This window comes from Symsagittifera roscoffensis, chromosome 10, assembly GCF_963678635.1.
Source record: "Symsagittifera roscoffensis chromosome 10, txSymRosc1.1, whole genome shotgun sequence".
NCBI classification, from domain to species: Eukaryota; Metazoa; Xenacoelomorpha; order Acoela; family Convolutidae; genus Symsagittifera; species Symsagittifera roscoffensis.
This window is the reverse complement of record NC_087071.1, coordinates 47405917-47430789: the sequence shown is the minus strand read 5'-3', so window position 1 is coordinate 47430789 and position 24873 is coordinate 47405917. Positions and strand designations below refer to the sequence as shown.

At 38.1% G+C, this 24873-nt stretch overlaps 1 protein-coding gene across 1 annotated transcript; it reads right to left on the bottom strand.

Annotated features, from left to right (window-relative positions):
- Positions 1–14496: 14496 nt before the first annotated feature.
- LOC134855322 (HAUS augmin-like complex subunit 6) lies at positions 14497–23947 on the bottom strand. The gene is made up of 6 exons (XM_063871819.1): positions 23745–23947; positions 22999–23169; positions 21657–21817; positions 20868–20980; positions 16291–16440; positions 14497–14984 (listed from the first exon to the last, which is right to left on the bottom strand). The coding sequence occupies exons 1-6, from the start codon at positions 23924–23926 to the stop codon at positions 14661–14663; spliced, it is 1101 nt and encodes a 366-aa protein (XP_063727889.1). The 5' UTR covers positions 23927–23947; the 3' UTR covers positions 14497–14660.
- Positions 23948–24873: the final 926 nt, after the last annotated feature.

The window sequence follows — 24873 nt, the reverse complement described above, 5'->3', positions numbered from 1 at the left end:
GAAGTAATTCCGTGACATGCAAATGTCGTTGAACTGCTTGCGGTTGTCAATCTATTCGCTGGGATCCGTCTAAGATTCCATGTTGAGGGGTTTGTCTGACTGATCCAGGCAAATTGACAGGATTTCCGACGTCTTAGAGTCAGTGGCATGGTTATTGCAAGTGGATCGAAGATTGAACAACAAAACTTCAGAAGTTTCCGCTGGGTGAGGTTCCTCCGTGGGTAGCCTGAAATTTCATGGCTTCCACAAGAAAAAGTTCCACGAGAAAAAATTTTTCGTTTGATGTGAGGCTGCGTTGGTCCGGTTAAATTCCGTTGGCGATCATGTTCATGTCTATAATCAGTGCAAAATTTTTGAAAGCTGTGAAGCAATTCGAACATGTTGACACTGTTGATGCTGTTTACAAGCTCAGGGTCAAAATCTGAGAGGTTCGAGTTCGTTATGACGTCGATGTAGTCCATTTGAAAAGGCTGCTGTCGATGTTTGTAGAGTTCAATGGTAATGATCATCTTGGCAGAGGCTCTCTCAGATGAAGTCTGGGCTTGATTAAGACGAACTCACTTTATCTTGCGATCTAGTTTCAGTTGAAGGGTGATTGAAGCTCTTAGCAAAGTGAGATTGCCGGGGCAATCAAGCATGGCCTAAGCATACACTATGTGACCGCCATAGGACATTGTTTTTGGCAATGTCGACATGTGGCGAGTCGTTTCCCATATCTTCGAGCTGCTAGTGCAATGTTGGTTGGCATTCCAAATTATAATGTTCTTGCTTCCCGTCGAAATGCTTGCGTTGTAGTTGATGCTATTGCTGTTGTGTAGTAGAGTGGGGTGTTTCTTGTTGCTTTCATCTGTCCTTAAAGTATGAGATAATTGCAGGCGGCAAACTTGTTGGGGCTGTGGCAGTTGAAGTAAAGTTGTAAATCTCTGGCATGCTGTAGTCGGTCCCTGAATCTCAACGCCATAAATTGTTTATTGGACAGAAATGCTTTCTTGGCTCTTTTATTTCATGTTGGTTTTGCTGTAATTTGCACTGAACGGTCGTGCCCGTGTTGTCATTAATCGGTGGGCTGGCTTAAAGTGCTTTAGATTTGTGCTGGACATGTCGTTGCAGGCTTAGGCATAGACACTGAATCATATGCTCGAGTCGATGAGTGATGATTGTCTGATGTTTTGTTGAAAGTTTTAGCCATACCTTTACAGAGGGCAGGGCATCAGCTGTCTTAACAAAGCTGTCTGAACATTCGTTGTAGAGTGGAGATCGTGATGCAGTTGTGAAGGTGTCAACCAGGTGACAGGAAGTTGGCGAGATCCTTGTAATTTCTGTTGAGTCATATAGTCAGGTGGCTGATGCTGTGGAGTAAATGTTTGTGTTTTCGGTTGTCGCATTGAAGATACTGACACGATCTAATCATTGCTCCGAGTTTCCATCGAATAAAAAAGGCTTGATAATTGGAATTGGTTTCCTGAAAGTCTTTGAAATCTTCTGCTGGTTTCTGATGTCGGGCTGTACTGTTCCTTACGTGTGTCTCTCGTTTTGAGGCGCAATGGTGCTGGTGGTGGCTGCACTCTTCTTGGGTTGACTATCGTTGCACGTCCTGAGGAAGTAGTTTATAAATCTTGTCGTATGAGGGGCTGTGTTCGTTTCAAACATTGGGTCGGCAGGTTTCCGTTCCATGTTGTCAATGTTCCATACGCTCTGCTAACATAATTATATATGTTGAGGACTAACTAGGTTGTTGCCTTTAAGTTCAATCCAATGACCGAGTTCGTCATTCTAGGCTGGTCTTTGTTGGAACTGCTTGGTAGTTATTGCTGCACGGGGCATTGTGTTCTCTATTAGAAGACATGTCGGTATGAAGGGTTTGCCTGTATGGTTGTGAGCTCCTTGAAGATACTGAGTTGAAGCTAGAAAAACCGATGCTGAAGTGTTTAGTAATCGCGCCGTTGTAGTTGTAGCTTTCGTTTGTCTTTCGTCAAATAAAAGATGAGTTCTGAGGTTGAGCTCGTGCTTCATTCCAATAAGTTGAGCTTCTGGGGTGCGCGAATGACAAGAAAAATTTTCTGACCAGCCGAAATTGTGTGGCGGCTGTGATGCGTTTCCGGGAAGTTGGCTTTGCCTTAGATACCTTAGTGGGCTGTGGGGGAGGCGACAAGGGATGTCGTAGGGCATGAAGTAGGCATGAAACATTGATCAAGGATGGAATCTTTGTATTGAATTTTGCGAGGTTGGTAGTGCTCTTCCGGAAAAGTGTGACATGAAAGTTGCTGATGGTGAATGTGAGTCGTGAGGAGGCGAAAATTGCTGTTGGCAGGGCTGCTCGCTATGAAGTTGATCAGTGTCGGTATTGGTCTGTTAGTTCACTGTGTAGAGCGGTGCAACGGCTGGACTGATCGGCTCGGTGTTCATGGCGTTGCAAATCCTGGCGGGCCTAGACAAGTTGAAGTTCAATTTTGACGAAACTGAGGCAGTTGAAGAGGAAGATCGAAAATACTTATCGTATTTTTTTGTAGTCTAAATGCACTTTTGAATATAGAGGACTGACCCCGAATGATCCCGGAGTACCCTTTAAAGGATCTTTGGACGTTTAAGACTAAAATTGCATAGTAAAACCTTGGATTAACACGAGAATCGGTCACCTTACTTGGAGGGAACATACCTATCGGGAAATCAAGCAGAAGCTCATAAAGACATCGCTATTACATTAGGACATCGAAATAGTGGAACTAAATAAAGTGGACTTGGCAAACATTGGGTTCAACTTGACTACATACTAAAAAAAAGTAGTCTCAGAACGAATTGGCGGTAATAGGAGCATAGCAAGGGAGGTAGGTCTCCTAAATAACATTATTGGACGGGATATTTAACTAGCTCCCCAGAGTTGGTTTTTTAGCACAATTTGACCCATAAGCCAATTACGTTGCCCTGATAGCTTGAAGGTCGAGACTTGGATAGAGTATAGAGCGGAAGTTTAGACGCGTGAAATGAGTTAGAGACCCCAAAAAAAAGGGTTTTTCTTTAACCTCAGGAGATTTGGATGGTCGAGGTTTGGATAGAGTATAGAGCGGGAGTTTAGACGCGTGAAATGAGTTAGAGACCCCAAAAAAAGGGTTTTTCTTTACCCTCAGGAGGTCGGAATGTAAACGGGATAAGTAATTTAAAACTTTGGGAGATTTTTAGTTAAGGCTAACTCGGTTTAGAGATGAAATTGGCCTTGACATTTGTAAAAATTAGGTAGAGATGCTTTTAATGAATTTGCAGTATATGACTAGTCTTGACAGAGGAAAAATCCGATAAAGACCTTGCGAAAGGGTTACTGAGGTAAATATAGGGACTTGTCGGGACGATCATAACGCTAACTATGACTGAAACTTGAATAAAAAAACATGCAGAGATTAACAATAGCCAACCCTTTGGCAGTACAATTGATATTGAGATAGAGTATAGTTGGCAAACATTGGGTTCAACTTGACTACATACTAAAAAAAAGTAGTCTCAGAACGAATTGGCGGTAATAGGAGCATAGCAAGGGAGGTAGGTCTCCTAAATAACATTATTGGACGGGATATTTACCTAGCTCCCCAGAGTTGGTTTTTTAGCACAATTTGACCCATAAGCCAATTACGTTGCCCTGATAGCTTGAAGGTCGAGACTTGGATAGAGTATAGAGCGGAAGTTTAGACGCGTGAAATGAGTTAGAGACCCCAAAAAAAAGGGTTTTTCTTTAACCTCAGGAGATTTGGATGGTCGAGGTTTGGATAGAGTATAGAGCGGGAGTTTAGACGCGTGAAATGAGTTAGAGACCCCAAAAAAAGGGTTTTTCTTTACCCTCAGGAGGTCGGAATGTAAACGGGATAAGTAATTTAAAACTTTGGGAGATTTTTAGTTAAGGCTAACTCGGTTTAGAGATGAAATTGGCCTTGACATTTGTAAAAATTAGGTAGAGATGCTTTTAATGAATTTGCAGTATATGACTAGTCTTGACAGAGGAAAAATCCGATAAAGACCTTGCGAAAGGGTTACTGAGGTAAATATAGGGACTTGTCGGGACGATCATAACGCTAACTATGACTGAAACTTGAATAAAAAAACATGCAGAGATTAACAATAGCCAACCCTTTGGCAGTACAATTGATATTGAGATAGAGTATAGTTGGTTATCAGTTAATTAGAGTGAAAAATAAAAACTACGAGTGAGACTAGTTGGGTTTTCATTGCTAGTTAGAAAACGATTATCGCTACTGAGTAGAGCAGTTGGTTCTCGTAGCTAGAGGCCAGCATCTGCGGAGGCTCGAATTGAAATGCCCATCCGAGTGACTTTGTAAGTCAGCGAGTAATTTAGCGTGTTAGTAAAGATAGATTCCGGGTAGTAACAATTGAAATAGTTCAGCATTTAAAAAATGTTAGTTAGTTCGTTTAGTTGATTAAATCCGAATTTAGTACCGGGTTGAATTAGTTGCGTGAACGAGTTGCGCAGTCGAGTTGGCAATCGTTGGCGATTTTGGAATCGACTGAAGTGAAGACCGTAGAGTGAGTTGGCAAAGCGATTGAACGAAACGAGACGCGGGCTTCTAATACAAGTAGTTAATAGTAGTTAGCTCATTAAGGGCACTAAAATTTACTTTTTGTTTAGAGCTCACGATTTGCTGAACTAGCTAGAAAGGCCAGAAGAGAGCAAATGAGAACACAAACAGAAGAGGGAAGTTGCGTAACCCCTTGAACGGCCGATTTAGTCTGACAATTAACATAACCCTTTCGGCGTTGTGGAACACCATTTTTACAAAGTGAAATTACTATAGTGGCGCTCCTGGATGGGCTCTCTTTATCGAGCGAATAACGATCTTCGGATTCAGCAACGACGAGTGTTGGAGGAGGAGTCGACTGAACCACGATGCAGAAAATGGATCGGGGCAACCTAGCAGCAAATGGAGTGGTCTTCAAAGCCAGAATTGACGATGTGTTTCTGCTTGGAACCAAACTAGGAAGTGTGGGTTGTTCGAATTGGATCCACTAGGTCGAGTTTAGAGTATTGCACCCGACAAAAGAACTGAAGAACTACTGGGGCCCACGACAAAACGGTGCTATGATTCATGGCTGGACGTTCATTATGTTGGATATAGGATCACTAACCGAGGAAATAGCCGTTATCGTTGTCGAGAACTTGTTCAGAACCATGTTGATCAGTTTCAGCACGCTCAAGAGAAAATCAGAAATCAGGATGGATTATCAACGGCGCTGTATTCATGCAGGCGGTAGTTCGGTGCCCTTGCTGGAACAGATCGGCCCTACCCTGGACGAAAGCAGGATGTTGAAGAGTATGGCCCACTCCTACGGTCCCCCGGCACTAAGAATTTGGTGCACCCGGACCAGAATGGCTGACAAAAGACGAGCTTTTGTTTGTGATAGATTCTGCGACGAGTTAGCGAATATGGAGATTGACAATGCGACAGGTTGCAATCTGATATATGACGGTCTGCTCGAGCTCCTCGGGTACGTTGCCGCTGTCCGGAGGTTCAATGGAAAGTTGAAAGTAACCTTCAAAGGTAAAGATCGAAAAATCGAGTCACTACGGTACATCAGGGCGAAGATCGAATTTGGAAGTTTCCAGGAGGTGTTCATATTGATCGTTGTCGGCAATGGCGTGATTCACTCCAATGTGGTCATCAATGCTCAGGAGCTCAAAGTGTGTCATGGTCTATTGGCGACAAAGAGGTAGCAATCTGCAACTAGACTGATGATATACAGCCAGTCCAATTAAACTTCGAGAAACTACCAAAAACGGTGTCGATCGTTCTGAATGAAGAAGCACTTGAGACAAAGAAGAAAATAACGATGCGATATCGCTTTTCCAGAATTCCTATAAATCAGTGGAGACCAAAAAAATAAGAGTAGCATTAGGATCAGTCTTACACCAAATAGTTGCAAGAGCCTGTCTGACGAAACATTCGACAAACAGACAGACGGTGTACTCAATCAGAAACCTCTTCTATGAGAGACCTACAGTCTCATCTCAGTTTTGTCATTAAATTACCACCCAATGAGAGACCTTTCGGATCTCTTTAACAACTTCCCCACTTTCCGTTTCTAGTAACAATTCTCACCACTTATCAATAAGGTTCACAAAAGCAAAATTAAAGGGAATTTTTTTTATACAACTTTTAGAATAATTATTACCACTTTAGTTTTCTGGAATTGCATATTACAAACTGAGAGGTTAGTTTAATAATTCATATCAAATTTTATCGATTAGTTGCCAATACAGTCCATTCAAAGATAGTTCAAGTATATCCAAATGAAACTTATAACTACAAAATGCTTGAACAAATGCAAAATGCCCTTTCAACTCCTCTGGAGATATTAATAGTTTTAAGCAGAACACAAAAACGTTACAAAAAAGCGCCTTCAAATGATTAACTAAAACAAGATGAATATTTTGAAGCAGCAAATGATCTTACGTTAGTCAGTGGGCAATTGTATATATATGAGTAAAACAAAACAAGTCTATGTACATGAATTAATCAATAGAAGAGTTCATCAGTTGTTATAACACTGCTCGTATCAGGAAAGTCCCAGATATCACAACTACAAATATTTCGAGATCCCCAATACCCTTTTTAGCCCAAACTTTCTGCTCCACTGGCAATGTTTTGGGAACCATGCGTGAAATGCTTTTATTGAGAACTTTCTGAAGTGTTTTGGCCCAGCAATTGCTTTTTTGGTGCCATTCCTTCTCAAATTTATTACATATAGTAGAAAAAGCCTCCCCACTAAATCCGTTTTTGAACTCGATGATCAAGTTTGCCCTGTGCATGAAAACCACGCGCATAGTCATATGTCGGAATAAGAAATAAAAGTATGTAAAGCGAGCATCGACAGAAATTTAGACCAAGATAACATCAAACCCTCCTTCGAGAAGCTAACAGCCACTCCTTTGTTTCATTTTGAGAAGAATTGCTAAGCGTATCAAATAAAAAAACAGGATTCCGATTTGATAAAGTTTCTAATTCACAAACCAGTTTATCTAGTTCCTCTGTAATTCCCCTTTGTGTAGGTGGGCGGGGATTGGGCTGGAGAGAGAGAGAGGGGGGGGGTGTTTGTTATCTTAATCTCTTAAATTTTTTTTACTTGACTTTTTTGATGATTTCTTCAGCGTCATCGTCAATTTTTTTTGATCCCAAGTTGATCCAAACGTTTAAAAATTTGCTCTTTGATTTCCTCGCAGCCAAAAATTCTGAAGTTGTGTTGCGTTCCTGGAATTGTCAAATTACCATTACGTTTCCAATCAGTGAAGAAAATGTCTTCCTTGTTGATAGTTATCGGCTGTTTGGTATTTCGAAGTGCTTGTTCAATTTATCAAAATATTCTTCCTTCAAAAATTCAGCAGGGTCGGGTTTGTCTTTTAAGTCGTCGTCCACCGAATCCAGATCAAACCAGCTTTTATTGATACAAATCAAAGTCTTTGAATACTTAGGTATGTTGTAGACTTTCGCAATCTCACCGGCTAGGGTTTCATTTGCATCACCCGTCGATTCAACAATCAGGACAATAACACTGCTTACTGAGCCGCATTTGTTAAACGCTTGCGCGCATTCCTTCTTCAAACTATTCGTTGCTGGGAAATCGACCACTGCTATATGATGGCTAATGCTCTTCATCTGAACTGTTTCTGTGTGAGTTAGTTTTCCAACTGGGTATGTCGATCTGGAAATGAAGTTCGTGAACAGAGTTTTCCCGCTGTTTTGGGGACCAACCAGGCCGATGATACCTTGTGAAGACAACAAACCCCGAATTGCACGTGTTTTCTCTATCAGTCCAATTCGTTTCTTCAAGTCGTCGTGGGATTTCTCCGAGATGCTTTCTCTAACTGACGTGCTTTTAGACATGATGCAAATAGCTTTTTCGACACTGTAAATAGTATTGTCCAGGAGAAGATTGTCAATTTCATCATTAGTCAGATTTTCGCCGCAGGATTGCATCTTTTCTGCTATAAAACGTAGTGCAATGTAATAATCTTTGTCAGCGACTTCTTCCGAGACCAGGAGATCCATCAATGTGTAAGCAGAAATCCCAACAGCTGCTGACAGAGCATAAGTTAGGCAATCAATCGGCAATTCAACATTGAGCAACTGATTTTCTTTAGCCATACTTACAGCAGCGCACAAAGCCGCCGATGGTATCAAGGCCAAACCTCGAAGAGCCCACTTTTGTTTTTGACTTTTTTCGACACACAATTTTATTGGTTCTTTGAGTACTTTTTCGATAGGTTCAAAAAAACTAACATCGCCCATTTTTTCATCTTCAGCTTCCAACAGATCCCGTCTCCGTGCACTAAGTTTTGTCATCGGCAAACAACTAGTTGCAAGCTCAAGGACTAACTGGAACAACTTTTCCTCTTGAATTTTGTTTCTTTTAAATTCAGCAAACGTTTTTGCCCTCTGAATGGCTACTTTTAGCATCAGACTTGTTTTGTCTGTTTTTCCAAATTGAACATTTGTAGTCAATGATTTATGAATAGATTCTTTCGGCAAGAAAAACTCGCAGCTGCCAAAAACAGTTTCAATGACTATTTTGCAACCATCGTAAGTTATTACTGAATTTTGACCATCTAAGGGTTGTTTTATTCGGATTCGATCTTTTTTGCAGTTGTTTTCGTTACATGGCACAGAACGTTTTAAAGCTTTTTTGTCTCCGAATATGAAATGCCGAAATCAAAGCGACTTTTTGTTAAGCATATTTCGTGAATATTTTCTCCAATTAGCTCAAGCTCAGCGCTTTCTATTCCTGTTTGTTTATTTTGGTTTAAAGTCAATTTGCCACTTTCAACTTTCGGCTGAAACATTTTTATTTCGGTTAGGGCAGGTGAAAATGAGAAGGAAGTTTTAATTTTTGATGCTTTTCTGAACAATTTCAAGTAATTTGAAATACTATGCTGATCTGATAAATCTAGCCAAGGATCATTTTCAAATTTGAAGATGTCGAGTATTTCAGCAATTGGTTCTTCACAAAGTGATACGCTGACAAGATGACCTTTTTTTCCAGATCGCTCGTCCAAAACATAGAATTCTCCTATAGGGGAGTACAGCTGGTCAGGGGGTATTTTTTCATCCTTGAGGATTCTTTCGAATTCTTCAAAACTTTGCTTGAGTGAAAGTATTCGATTTGAAGGAAACCCCACTGAGCCAATTTTTAAAATGAAGGAGATAAGTGGCTTCAAAGTTTCAGCTAACAATTTTCCAATAGCATTTTTTTCAACCTTGGAACTTGGAACTGGGTCACAGCTGTAAACAAAATGCTGCATTGTAACAAACAGTCGCTGGGAAGTAATCCAATTGTCCAGTTGTTTGTTTCCAAACAAAGGCGAACCGAAAGTCAGGTTTCGAATGCTTCGAATAAATAATGGATTTTGCCCTTTCTCTGTAGCCGCTGTGTGCAGAGCTGCGATGGAAGAAACAGCCCCCCCCCATTGAGTGGCCGCAAAAGACTAGTTCTTTCTCGCCAACTAGCTCACTGTTGATAAGTTTTATCAAAGGCACCAATTCAGCCCTTTTGAGGAAACCCCGATGGCAAGAACCAAACCATGGGTAGTTGTCAGCTGTTTCAAGTTTTATGTCTAGATCTGTTAAAATATCATCCCAATTTGAAGTTCCCCGGAACGCAATGTAAATTGCCCGATCGTCGTTAACTTCTGCCAATAAAAACTGACATGCAAGGTGTTTACTTACAAGAATAGATTTGAAGTCGTGTGATGGACATTTAGATGCGTCTTCAAGAAAAGACTTTGGATCAGCCTCATAGGCGGCTTGTGACAGAACCAAACAGTTTTGGAGAGAATATTGGTCAACATCTGGTGTACTGAACCATGGTTCCCTTTCAGATGATGCCCATGAATATATACCAAAAAGAATTTCTTCAATTGATGAATAGAGACTATCTTCGCTGGAATCTTCCGGAGAAAACAATAGACTGTTGGTGGAAGGTCTCAGTCGAGTAGGGACTTCGCTTTCAAATCGATGTTTCCGATGTGAACTACTTTTCATTCGCTGCATCTCCGTTGCACAACAGCACTATGATGAAACGTACTTCTGAATTCTAGCTCAATCAAAACCTATTTTGTCGTTATTTTTCAGCATTTATCGTTTTGTAGTCGTCAGATTCTTCATGCGCACGTTCACAAAATTAAAGGCTATGCCAATCAAATGAATTATGCGGACTAAAATCAAATGAACACTGGCTCATGATTCTGATTATTGCTGGTTATTTTTTAGCAGTTAACTTTAAAGTATATCTTAACTTTAGCCTCTTTTTATGTTCACAAATCATACCAACAGAAAGTAAATCAAAAAGAACCAATGTTATGTAATAAGTCTGCGCTGCTAGTTTATTGGCGGATCAGTAAAGTCTCTTTGAGCCGTTTCAGATCATTTTGAGCGCTCTTTGCAGCTAAAAAAAACTTTTGCTTATTGTTGGAGCAGCACAAAACGTTATCGTCTGAGTAATCCAAAAAAGTAGTATGAGAAAAGTTTCAAATTTTTGAACATTTTATGGATGCAATGAATTAGATATTGGACTGGTACAGTTTCAAAAGCTTAGCGTTTGCAGTACAATTACAGAAGCAGTTCGCATCACTTCAAATAACATTCAAATTGATTTAAACTGGCCCTTTTATTGAAAAACATCTTTTTAGAACTAGATTAAATGGTGACAACTAGTTCCAGGAAAATCAGAAGTGAGGTCTCATGCTACTAAAATAAGTTTTGTAAACACATTATTTTGCTAGAGAGTGTTACTCGAAACTCAATCTTTACGATTTTTTTTTGTAAAACAATGTTGGCTTTCAAACTAATTTTAAATACTGTTGCAGTATAAAGAAGAGTTAAATAGCTATTTCACTTGAACCAGCCACCTATTTTATTATTACCATACAGCAATAAAGTAAAAAAAGAAAAGCCGTTGTGACGTTTTTCTTATTTTTCTTGCACTTTAATTGATCACGCTGTTTTAACTATTAGCTACTCTGAGTGACATATACCTACAATACGCACAAAATTCAGGACCCTTGCAGTTTTTTTGAACGTCTTTTCCCAGGTTTTACCAAAAACTATTTTTTCAAAATCGACCACGATAGAAAACGCTTCGAGTAGAACTATTCTGTGAATTTCTCCAATATCAATATCAAAAGAGCAACAAGTATTGTCACTAGACAAAATTCCGCATAATGACCTCATTCATAAACTCTGTCATTCCAATTTATTTATAAATTATGTACAATTTTTTGTACATAGGAAAGTAGTAAAACTAAGGAAAGTAGACAACCGTATTTTAGGGTTAATTTGGAACCTGAAATCAGCTGTTTATTGCAAGTATTCAAAAATGCTTCAGCGGTCACGAATTACTCTGCGCAGGAAAAAAAAAATGGTTTTTGAAGTCACGTTTTTCATTTATTGAACATTTTTTAGAATCTTGACTTTTGTTAAAAACTACCTTATCAAATCTGAGATAAAGGGTTCAAGCAAAAACACCAGTGACGAGAAACTTTCCTGCAAATGCAGCCATCATAACTTTTTTTTACAAAAAAAAAGGTTTTCCTGTCAAAATAACAACATCTTTTGTGTTTCAATAAATGAAAATTGAGAGCCCAGCCAAAACTGGAATTACCCAATTGATGTTTTTTGAATTTGTTATACTGATGCGGAATGAGTTAAGTAATTTCAAAATTACAAAAATAGTGCTTTGCCCAAAAATTTACTTGTTTGATAAAAAATAACACTGGCCACTTTTGCAGAAAAAATTTTCGAGATGGGTTCTTTCGAGTGAACCCTTCATCTAAGACAAGGTCGTATTTAAAAATTTTTCTAAAACACGGTCAAAAAATTAAAAACGTGACTTTCTAAAAATCATCATTTTTTGAAAAAAAAGTAGCAAGTGGCTGCTCAAGCAGAAATTATTCGCAAAACAGAGTTTCTCGATTGAACACTTAACCTAAGAATTGGCTGGCAACACTTAACCTAAAAATTGGCTGGCAACACTTAATCTAAAAATTGGCTGGCTAGTTTTCGAGAGAAGTTTCCAAAAAGACACCAACTTTAAGGCTTTGACATTTTTGGTGGCCATTACTTTTTTGAAACAAACTGGGAGTGACCACTTATTCGGGTTGGCTTTCAACAACCTGCTGCTCCGATTAAACGCTTGATGTCAGAATTGGCAGGATAGTTATCAAGAAAGGTTTCCGAAGAACGGTCAACAAATCAAAAATTTGTTTTTTCCAAGAATCGAAGCTTTTTGAGTATCCAAATTTGGTCAATGCCGCTTAGGCAGGGAAACTTTCCAGAACCCATTAATTCCATTCAAATAAAAATCTCAGATTTGAGAGCGTAGTTCTCGAGAAAAGCAAAAACCCTACAAAAAACGGCCAAAAATCGAAACTATCCGAGGACCAAAACTCTTCGTAAAAAAATTTGGATCAAGCCGCTCATGTAGAAGAAATTCTAGCAAACCAATTCTACCCATTAAACTCAAAATCTTAGATTTGGCAGGTCGGCTTTCGAGAAACAAATCCAAAAATATAGATCGAATATTCCCCCAGAGCTTTTTTCAAAGACTGTTAACAAGATGTGGTAACTAAGCCGACAAAACATAAGCAGACGAATCATAAGTCGACAATTTTTGGAAATGGAGAGTTTCCCATTGGAAAAAAAGAAGTCCTATTCAGATTCGAATCGAACCTGGTACCTTCGCTGTCCCAGGCGTCTTCTTTACCTCAAAACTAAGTGTGCAGGAGATTCTCAAAAATTTGAATTCATTATGAACCATGATACTAAGTGCTCCTGTTCAGCATATTCTTTACCCAAAAAAAATCTACATTGTGATTTGATAGCGCTCGCTAATCGCAAGCATAAGCAACGAAACAGATATGATTGTTTTGAAGTTTTTATAGCCACCCTAAATTATCTTTTGAACTTAAGTCGTAATAATTTTACACCCAGTTTATCAATTTTTTATTTATTGCAAGCTTTATATCATAGAATTGTGAGCTAGCAAATAGACAGTGAGATGGAAAAAACTTAGACGAAAAAAAAACTTTGAGCAACAATTGTTTTTTGGAAAGACGACAAATTAAACTTGAGATAAACAGACGAGAAATACAGCCACATTTCCAAGCGTTCACTATGACAACAACATGTAGTTTGACATCCATTGATCCGATCACAAAAATTGGCAAAAAAAATTGTTGTCATAAAAACATCAAACTTTTTTTTGAAAATACGAAACGATCTCAGAAATGCAAACGAAAAACACAATCACTAGCATACATTGATCTAATAAAACTTTCCGAGCGTTTACTAGGCCTACAACTTGGGGTTTGACGCCAATCGATCCGAGAAAAAAAGCCAACAGACATTGTTGTCATGAAAATATTGGAGCGATTAAAAAGTTTGAATTTTCAACTTTTCTACTACCAACCAACCTGATTTGTTCAAAACAACAATACTCATTTTTAATTCTTAAATGAATGCAAACTAAGTTCAATATCTACAAAATATGACCCGAAAGCAGTGAGGCAGAAAAAATTTCTGAGAAAAAAAATGCATTAAAAAATATACCAGTTTACAGACTGAGAAAACTTTTTTAGACCTAATGGTCTTTAGACCCGTCTTTATTCACTATGCAAAGTTACATGCATTATGACAAGGTTAGATGGTTTTTAAAAAATAAGTTTTGATATTTTTTGGGGGGAGTAGAAAGAGCCGAAAAGTTGTTTACTGGAAAAAAAAGGCTAGTTCCCAATTACAAGGCACTTGCTCCGGCAAAGGTAAATAGCCTGAATGCATAGCCTCACTCAGCATTGATTGTTATTACGCGTTAGATTTTAAGCATATACAACAAAACTAAGTTTTTAAAAAACTAAGTTTCCCTCACCCTCGTAAAACTAAAAAATTAAAATGTTCAAAAATTGTTCACCAAACATTTTGCATGAAAGTAATGTTTAAGTTTGTTCAACTGTTCACACGTTTTTTTAAAGCTTATATCACTAGAAACCCAGCTATTGCTGGCGGTAACTGTTTGCTATTTTTTGACATTTTTGCGCGGAAGCGGGATGAATTAGGTAATTTCAAAAATTTGGGCTTCATCCAAAACCGTTGTTGCTCTATTAAAACATTAATGAAAATTTTTGTGATTTTGGAATTTTCCCAGACCTAATTTTTTGTACAAATCTTAAGGCGTAGCATCTTAAGCACAGAGGATTCCCACACCCTGTTGCCTCGCTGAAACCCTTGATATCAGATTGAGTAGTTTTCGTCTAAAATGAGATCTACAATATTGAACGATCACACAATGGTACTAAAAACTATGATTCCGAATGCCTAAATTGACTTGAAAACAACTCGCTCCGAGCATAAATAATCCCGTTACTTTCTTCAATATCGATATCAATGTCAACCGAATATTTTGTTAAAAGAGTTCATTAATTATTCCCAAAATTTACAAAAAACTGTTCGCTTTAAACTCGATTAGCAGATAACATTGAGCACACTGCGCCTGCCCTAAGCAATTGTTTAGTTTGTTGGTTAAATCTACCCGAAATTCAAATTAGATTAATCATTAGTCACGAAAAACAACACAATCAAATATTTACACGCCCACTTTTTAGAGCACAAATCAATTTATAACTGCGAAGACAAAACTGACATCTGAGTTTCGACTGAAAGAGTTAATTGTTCAATTTGTTCATTTATAGAATCCAATTGTTCAACTAAATTGGAGGCATCTTCGCAATTCGTCATTTTTACTTCTGGTTTTTCTTCTTTGAAAACTTCAAGAGACAAATTCGCAAGTGAAGAGAGCGTGATCAAGTTCAGTTTTTCAGCTTCGAATAAAGGCTGCTCACTTAGCGACTGTCGTCCATTCTCCTGTTGGTGTTGCAAATAAGAATTCACTGCGTTTGGTACTTGCACATTGAGTCGACTAGAGTCCAGACCTTGGAAGTCCTGAAATGTAAAACAAAAATGACAATGTATACAGAAATAGTATTTTTTAGCTTGGTTTGCTGGATACCCATCCTTGCACCTTTTCTGAACCTTAAAAGACTCAATTTGAGGAAAACATACTTTACCATAGTCAATTATGGGTGTAACAAGTGGTTTTACACGAATATGTATGATGGGCGAGTTCGTTTGAATTATTTAGTTAGTACCCGGAAGATCGATGAGTTATTTCACATCAAAACAAACTTCTAACCGTCTAATGAAAAACTTGCCACAGACTGCTTCCGTCAGGACGAAGCCCTGAATCTTCTTTCTGAGCTTTACAGTCGATGAACTGTTTTTGGTAAACAAAAATTTCATAAAAAATATCAAAACAACGAAACTATCATGATTTTTTTTCGTTTTCATAGCCACCCTAATTTAATTTTTGAACAATGCAAAATATTCTTTAAATTTCAAACCCAGTACATCGAATTTGTTCACAGATTGTTTGAATAATTACACCCAGAGGCGAAGCGGAGCTTCGATCGCTTGCGATACAACGAAAGCGTACATTTGCAAGCTACCAATAGACAGTGAGATGGAAGTACGAAACTATAAATCTCAGAAAAACAGACGAGAAATACAATCACTAGCATTAACCAAACTTGTAGAAACTTCTGAGCGGTCACTTAGCCAACAAAACGTGGTTAGATATCAAGTGATTTGAAAACAAAAAAAATGCCAAAGAAAATTGTTGTCCTCAAAAAATTTTGAGCGATTAAAAAATTTGAGATTTTAGATTTTAACTGTTATACTAGCAACCAGACTTTAACTGTTATCCAGAGTTGTTTTACATATTATTATGGCTAAATGCCTGATGTTACGACGTAAGCTTATGAAAAACAAAATTCTCCACAATAGTTAGTTTTTGAGTTTTCTCACTTTTCGTTGCTTTATGTCAAGGTAAAATGGTTGATTCACATTATATTTCAAATGTGGGGGATTGGAAAAGAGCCGAAAGTTGTTTACAGGACAAAAGTCTAGCTCCCGATTACATGACACTTGGTCTCGCAAGTGTAATTAGCCTGAATGTACATCCTCACTCAGCATCGATGGTTATTTAGCGGCAGATTATAAGCATATACTACAACAAATTTAAGTTGGAAAAAATAAACACAAAAATATGCTACTTAGGCTGAAAAAGCCAACTAGTATTATAACAAAAACTTTGACTGCTGGTATACTGAGCAGTGAACAACACTATCAGTTAGCAGAGTGTGTTGTGTGGGGGAGGGGTAACCCTGAGATATAAATTGCCATAACTTACACTAGGGTCTGCGTTGGCCTTCTTATTCAGTGTGTATGAGACTGAACTGGAGTAGGAGTCGATCTGGTCCAGAATAGAGAGACACTCTTGCATGTTGTCTGCAGTGGCTGCCACTAAATCGGAGTCCACGTCAACTGGGCAGTCATGGCCCTGAAAACAATCATGGCTTAAACGATATAAGAGGTTACGTTCTGGACGCGAAATGGAAAACAAATTCTGGACGAAATAGAAAACAAAATAGCATAAGAATTGTAATATGAGAGATTCGCGTTTTCTATTCAAGCGTGGCGAAGAGGCGAGTTAAGCCAACCCAGAAATCAATCCAACTTGAATGAAGGCAAACTACAGCCATGGGACATACTAGTTGCAACCATGGGATATGGCGTTGGGCGCAGCTACTACAACAGAAATCTTGTTTTGAAGGCGTAAACTAGCGAGTATATCATAGCTAGTTTCGGAGGTGTTCTTGTTGTGGAAATATATTCGTAGCAACACAAGTATTTTGTATTTACGGGCTCATATTGGTTCTTTGGGAAGCTGCTGAGCTTGAATTAGTATTTAAACTGCAGAAATTAGAAACAACATAACTGCTTTTGCGAATCCTATGCATGGATCGAAGTAGACAGTTTTCCAAACAAATAGGTGGAACAGTTCTTTTGTTGGCTTATGTCAATCCTAAGCGCAAAATTACTGATAAATATTTGGCCGTTTTTGACGCCGGACAAATTAACTCATTCGATTTTTATGTCAGCCATTTTTCCGCGGCTTAAATATTATTCCGCGGGAAAATAATAATTTGGGGAAAAAATATCAATTTTTTCACCAACTTTAGTCTCAATAAAAACTGCCTAAATTTAATTTGAAATGATTGTTCTACGTTGGAATTTGAATTGATTCGCCCAGTTCTTATGCGTTGAGCGTCATCGATAAATGCACAAAAGCGCAAAAAATATATACAAGGGTAATTAGCAAAATGACTTAACGCCAAAAATTCATACATGAAACGTTTCAAAAAATTATCACCGGTCAATTATCTTTTTACATTTATGCTCAAGTTAACACTAATTTACAATACACCATTTAGATTTCCCACTGACAGCTTATTCCAGCAATCGAAAATGTACACTGGTTTTGAACTATAAGCTGTTAAACTGTAATAATACACAGCAGATACTATCAAACTTCGTAATTTTAACTCAGATTGTATTGTTACTCGAAATCGTAAATTGTAAATGCAACCTACTTTTTACCGAAGAACTGTAACAGGAAAAAAAAAATGCATACAGAGCGCTTAACGTTTACAACAGTTTCCACGGACTAGAAGTTTTGCCGTTGGCTAGCTCATCCCAATATATCAAAAAACGACACTTTAAAAAAACTTCAGATAACTCTATACAAGGTGCAAATGACGTGTTTGAAGTTTTCTTCTAAAGACATCGTAATTTGACGATAATTTTGTTTTTTTGATACGCAACTCAGTTGATGATTTTTAGTAGTTTCGAGGGTAACAATGATGTAACTTTTGACAATGGTTGTAAATTGAACTTTACTCTGTCCAAGTAGCAGAACAATGATTTAACTTTTAACAATGGTTTTTCAATTGAACTTTACTCTGTGCAAGTAGCAGAACAATGATGTAATTTTTAACAATGGTCTAATTTTGCACTATATTTTGTGCAAGTATTTATACTAGTAAAAAGATAATATGTTGCCCATGAAGTATATACTAAGTAAACTAACTTATTTGTAAAGTCAAGCATTTATTTGCTGCCGTGCCTGGTTATTTGATTTATTCAATGAACTTCTTTTTTTTTCTATCTCCCACGAATTAGTACAAGGTGTACCTCAAAATAATTACTTCGATCAATATACACAAAACTTTTAAGTGCATTAGAGTACCTGCAGTATACCTCAACGCTCGCAAGCATAAAAATGCTGAAAAAAAAATTGTTGCAGTTTATTGGGTATTTCCGATATAAAGTTCCAATATAAAGTTTTTGAAAAAATTATACTTCCTACGTTTGATACGTTTTAAGTTCGTCATAAAAACGGCCCATCGACCGCAATTCTGTCGGCATGTCCTTTTCAGGCCATTAGACAGTATTGAATGCACATTAATGAGGGGGATAAAACACATGCTAAAAATTGTCTGAGAGAAGTTAAGCGATATACAGATACTGTAATTTATCACAGACAATTTAGAGGCTGAAAAATGAACTGATCTTTCAACACACCGTTGCGTGAGTAATTAGAATTTTTCTTCCTGCAATTTAAAATAAACAGTGGACAGATCAATGGTGGTGGAAAAAAAGATAATTAAACAATAAATTGGGGAAAAACGCGCAATTTTGTTACTGTGTGATATGATTTTTATTTATAGTCACAAAGAATCTACAAAAATCCGAGTTCTGTGAGAGCGACAGAAAAGACCATTTTTGTGCTTATGAACAAAATGTAATGAGAAAACACTACAAACTACTTTATTTAAGTACTGTAACAAAAATATATTGGTCACACAGCACTCAAATCTGTGAGGCGACCATTCCTGACAAGCGACAATTGTTAACAGGTGACCATTTGTAACAGGTGAAAATTCGTAGCAAGCGACAATTGTTAACTGGTGACCAGTTGTAACAGGCGACAATTCGTAACAGGCAACCATTGTTAACTGGTGACCAGTTGTAACAGGCGACAATTCGTAACGGGCGACAATTCGTAACAGGAGACAATTCGTAACAGGCGACAATTCGTGACAGACGAAAATACATAACAGGCGACAATTCGTAACAGGTGACAATTGATAAAAGCTGACCATTTGTTAGCAGGTGACCATTTGTAACAGGCGACAATTCGTAACAGGCGACAATTGTTAACTGGTGACCAGTTGTAACAGGCGACAATTCGTAACAGGCAACCATTGTTAACTGGTGACCAGTTGTAACAGGCGACAATTCGTAACAGGCAACAATTGTTAACTGGTGACCAGTTGTAACAGGCGACAATTCGTAACAGGCAACAATTGTTAACTAGTGACCAGTTGTAACAGGCGACAGTTCGTAACAGGCGACAGATCGTGACAGACGAAAATTCATAAGAGATGACAATTGTTAACAGGCGACAATTCGTAACGGGCGACAATTCGTAACAGGAGACAATTCGTAACAGGCGACAATTCGTGACAGACGAAAATACATAACAGGCGACAATTCGTAACAGGTGACAATTGCTAAAAGCTGACCATTTGTTAGCAGGTGACCATTTGTAACAGGCGACAATTCGTAACAGGCGACAATTGTTAACTGGTGACCAGTTGTAACAGGCGACAATTCGTAACAGGCAACCATTGTTAACTGGTGACCAGTTGTAACAGGCGACAATTCGTAACAGGTGACAACTGTTAACAGGTGACCATATGTAACTAGCGATAATTCGTAACAGGCGACAAATCGTGACAGACGACAATTCATAACAGGTGACAATTGTTAACAGGCGACAATTCGTAACAGGCGATATTTCGTAACAGGCGACAATTCGTAACAGGCGACAGTTGTTAACGGGTGACCATTTGTAACAGGTGACAATTCGTAACAGGCCACAATTCGTAACAGGCAACAATTCGTAATAGGCGACAATTCATAACAGGTGACAATTGTTAATAAGTGACCATTTATAATAGGCGACATTTCGTAACAGGTGACCATTTCTAACAGGCGACAATTGTTAACAGATGACCATTTGTAACAGGCGACAAATCGTAACAGGTGACCAATTGTAACAGGCGACAATTCGTAACAGGCGACAATTCGTAACAGGCGACAATTCGTAACAAGCGGAAATTGTTAACTGGTGACCATTTGTAACAGTCGACAATTCGTAACAGGTGACAATTCATAACAGGCGATAATTGTTAACAAGTGACCATTTGTAACAGGCGACAATTCGTAACAGGCGACAATTCGTAACAGGCGACAATTCGTATTAGGCGACAATTGTTAACAGGTGACCATTTGTACAGACGACAATTCGTAACAGTCGAAAAATTGTAACAGGCGACAAATCGTTACAGACGACAATTCATAACAAGTGACAATTGTTAACAGGTGACAATTGTTAACAGGTGACCATTTTGTAACAGGCGACAATTCGTAAGAGGCGACAATTCATAACAGCAGGTTAATAGGCGAACACTGATTCACGCGCAGTATTCCTGTCGTGCCGGATGTAAGCGTATTCTACTTCCCTATACATTGTTACGAATTAGCGCGTGTTACGAATTCTCACCTGTTACGAATTGCGCATGTTATAAATTGTCGCCCTACCCCTCAAATCATAACAAAAAAGAGTGAGTGACTCCTCACTCTTTTTCACTCTTTGCCGAAAAAGTATCGGACAAAAAAATTCCAATTGATTATTTTCAACACCAAGCTATATTTTTTAAAAATTTTCAATAAAGATAGAATTATAATATAAACTACCTTATTATGATGTATCACTCAACCCTCTATGACTGAAAACTAAACTGTTCTATGGAAACAAGGTTAACTCTAACCACATTCTGTTTGAATGTTCTGTCTAACCTTTTTAGCAATGGCTCTCCGGGTTACTTCCATCTGCTTGGAGAGTCTTTTGTGCTCAGTCATCAGTTGTTGGTAAGCTGCATCATACTTCTTCCATTCTGATTCATAGAAAGCTACAACACAACCAAAAAAGCATATTTGCATAGTTGTTAGCTTTTCTAGAAAGCATTAACCCAGACCATCCATTTTGACATTTCACAGATTGACCGAAAAAGTTCACGCCTGAGCCTTTTACTTCGCCCCACTTGCATTCTTTTCTATATATTCAAGTTTTTCACGAAGTCCAGAAGTAATAAAAACCATCATGTAAGTTAATTGCCAATTACACATCATTACCAATCATTTTTGATATAAAACTACACGAGCCAATTAATTTCGATCGAACTCGATGATCCGAATTGATGAAATAACAGTAGCGTGTGTTCATGAATCACTCTAAATTTTTGAACACTTTCACTAGTTAACATACAAATTTGACAACATGTAAACTAATCTAGAAATCAAGACGAACACTAATTTTCTTTTGAATAATAAAAAAAAACTTATGCTCTCAAACTTCGTAGCCAATACGTCTTCGGAACAACTATAAACATGCTTTCTTGTTCCTTATCATTTCAGAGTCACAACTGTGTAAACACTATAAATTGGTTTATAAGTTGACTGCGGATCTATATAACCATACAACTAGGCGAGATCAAACTCAAATTTTATTCGGGGAGGTGTAACTCGAAAATTAGCGCAGATACATGGAATCGAACCGGTGATCTATTGTCTGCAAAATTGACTAACCCATTTTGGACAGAGCATCACTCTCGTAGTACTGACTTAATATCTTCAACTTCGCATCTGACACGCCACTGTTCATCATGTCTACTGAGTTGTCACTAACAGGAGACATCCAGCCACAATCCAACTGTTTCATTTTCTCCTCCAACACAAATCTGGAAAACCTGCGCAAAAAAAGAAAAAATTCGTCGCACTCTCTGAGTATTTTACTTTAGCTAAATTGTTCACATGGACATTTGCAATTAGGTTGGTAAGCAATTACAAGTAATTAAGTTATAAGCAAGCTCCGTTCCATCTATAAACTATGTATAATCCCTGGTACCTGAACTTCTGGGGCTAGGAAATACCCAAGATATCGTATGAAAGGATCAAATATCAACTCTGTTAATCATATAATATACGCAGAATTACTCATAGACGTATTCTTATCAGGGCGGGTTTATGGTTTCATCCGGGGGCAAGCTATACAAGACATGTTTGGCTAATCGACTCTGAAGTTTTAAAAGAGTAATAAAATCTGATATTGAGGGATGAAGCAGAGCTCAAACAAACAGTCAATCTAATCGAAGTAGAAAACCTTCTTTACATTTAGGTTTAACTAAATTAGGCAGCTGAATTCCTTACTACATGGAAGATGGTCGTTATTCAGAATAACAGGAAGGTTAGCTTCTCTGTAGACGATCTCCGCCAAGCAAAATCAACAGTTCATTGAGCAGTGTACATGATTGCTACTGGAAACTCACGATCGTTAGGGAAGTGTGAGAGCTCCTTCTTCACAAATACAAAATAAGCCAGATGGGTCCCAACCAACCCTAATGTGGATAATATAAACAAGTCAGCACTTAAGCCCCTGCTCCTCGGAATACACTACGACAAGAAACAGATGTCTACAGCGCTCAGTGAATTTGTCAAGCAAAAAGTACAAAGCGGCCAAGAGTACACGGGAGCAGAATGACATCCTTTCATTCTACGCGCAAACCCGGAGACGATGAATTTAGAAGAGAAATTTGCAAGCAGATCGGTCACTGGGCAGCTGAAGACGCCACACAGGGCAGTCCTTGAATCAAGCAGGCTTGCCTATCAACAAGGAAAAAGTACTTTGACAGCCATCAACGCGCAGGAGAAGCTCATTCGACTTGAACCCGACGACCGATCCCAGACGGCAGATAGCAGAAAAATACCACATGGGTGTACCAAAATGATGGGCTGAAAGACCATGCCCGTCATAGCTGTTCTAAAAAATTCTTTAATTGACTTTATATAACCTCTCATTACATCAGAAACTTGAACGTCAAGTGTAATAATAGGGGGACGGGGGTTTGCAAAATATTGAGACTGAGCTGACCGAAGAAGAAAATGGACGCATTTTGGGCCAGCAGAGTTGGGAAGAAGGACAGTGACTTCGGCAGATGAGAGAGAGGGGTGGTTGAGAGTCTTGAAGTAGGCGACCACTTCCCTCCTGAAAGGCAACTCCTCATTCCTGTACACCACTGGCCACGTCTGGATACTCTCTGGACTACATTTCACAGACACACAGACAGCAGTGATTGGCATTAATCAAATTATTGGAAATAGAACGGTTGAGTATTTCGACCATTTATTTATTCCCAGATGGATAAATACTCATCGATTGAACGACACTATTTGTTTGTCTTTTAGGTTACACCCTTTAAAAAATTAAAAAATAACAAAATCATAACAAAATTGGATTGCTATCACTGCGAAAGCCAAACCTTGAATCAATTCGGAAAACAAATAACTTTTTGTCATTTGCGCAAAAAACTTGGCAAAGTGTTTGAATTAGAAATGTTTTCAAATTTAGGCTAAACTGGATAAAAATACCCAACAAAGAATGGTCAATTTGATTTGAAAAACCATATCAATAATGAAAGGTTAATTTTATTGTTTATTCGGATCTCTAATTTATTTTCCCCATATTGCAATAGATGGAGATTCGTACTAGGTACAAAATTCACACATGCTTAACCGTTTCATTAGTTCTTTAAAGGGGTGGCAATTCGTTACTAGGTACTTAAAGGGGGGGGGATAGTTAAAGAGATGCGTTTATTTTGATATACAAATGGTAATCACCTGATTGTGCTGATCAAGAAATGGATGATCTTTTCGAACAGTTTCACATTTCGCACATCAAAACTTCTGACTGTAATTGAACAAACATCCTTCAGTCCCAGAACTGCCAAATCTTCAATCAAAACTTCCATCATCAACAAAACTGGAAAAATGGCAGCGAGTTTATAGTTGGAGAGAGACATCTCTTGAGACACAAAATAATTAATGAGTATAACCTGATATAAAATTTTCAAAAAAGGGGTACCAATGGGAAGTCGGCTTACTACCCTGTGTGCATGCATAATTCCCTAGTCTAATTTTTACCTTCCCCTTTTTCTACAGCCTTCGAAAAAGTGTGTGGGGGATTTTTGACCCATTATTTTTGAATTTCTACATTTTTTCAGAAACTACAGTCCCAAATCTGAGATTTTTGGTTCAATAGATAGAACAGGTTGACCGTTTTGGATTTTTTGACCGTTTTGGAAGCTTTTTGACTTTTTCCAAAAACTACCCTCCCATATCTGAAATTTTGATTTCAATTGAACATAGATACGAGTCATGGGAACATCCTCTGCTCTAGGGGCTAAGTCTAAATTTTTATCGAGAAAAGTTATGAGCCTCGGAAAAATCTTATTTGTAACTTTTTGACCGTTTTTCAAACATTTTGACTTCTCTCAAAAAAAGCCTCCAAATCTGAGATTCTGGTTCCAATAGGTAGAACGCGTTGTGGTAAGCTCCACTGCATGAGCAGAAACGCCCGGGCAGAATTTTTACACGTTAAGTTAAAATCTTTTCTCGAAAAAACCTCCCAAATCTGAGATTTTAGGTTCAATGGAAAGAGCGGGTTGTGGGAAATTCCTCTGCATGAGCGGCTATGCAAAATTCATTTATAAAAAAAACTACGCTCTGAAAAGGTTACGCGGGAAAAAACAATTAAGATTTTTTGACCGTTTTTTAAAATTTTTTTAAGCTTTTCTCGAAAAAAAACTCCCAAATCTTAGATTTTGGGTTTAAAAGAAAGAGCGGGTTGAGGGAAGCTCCTATGCATGAGCGGCTAGGCACCAATTTGTCATTATAAAGTTACACGCTAAAAAAGTTACGCGGGAAAAAAAAACAAATTAAAAGATTTTTCGACCGTTTTTTTTTTAAA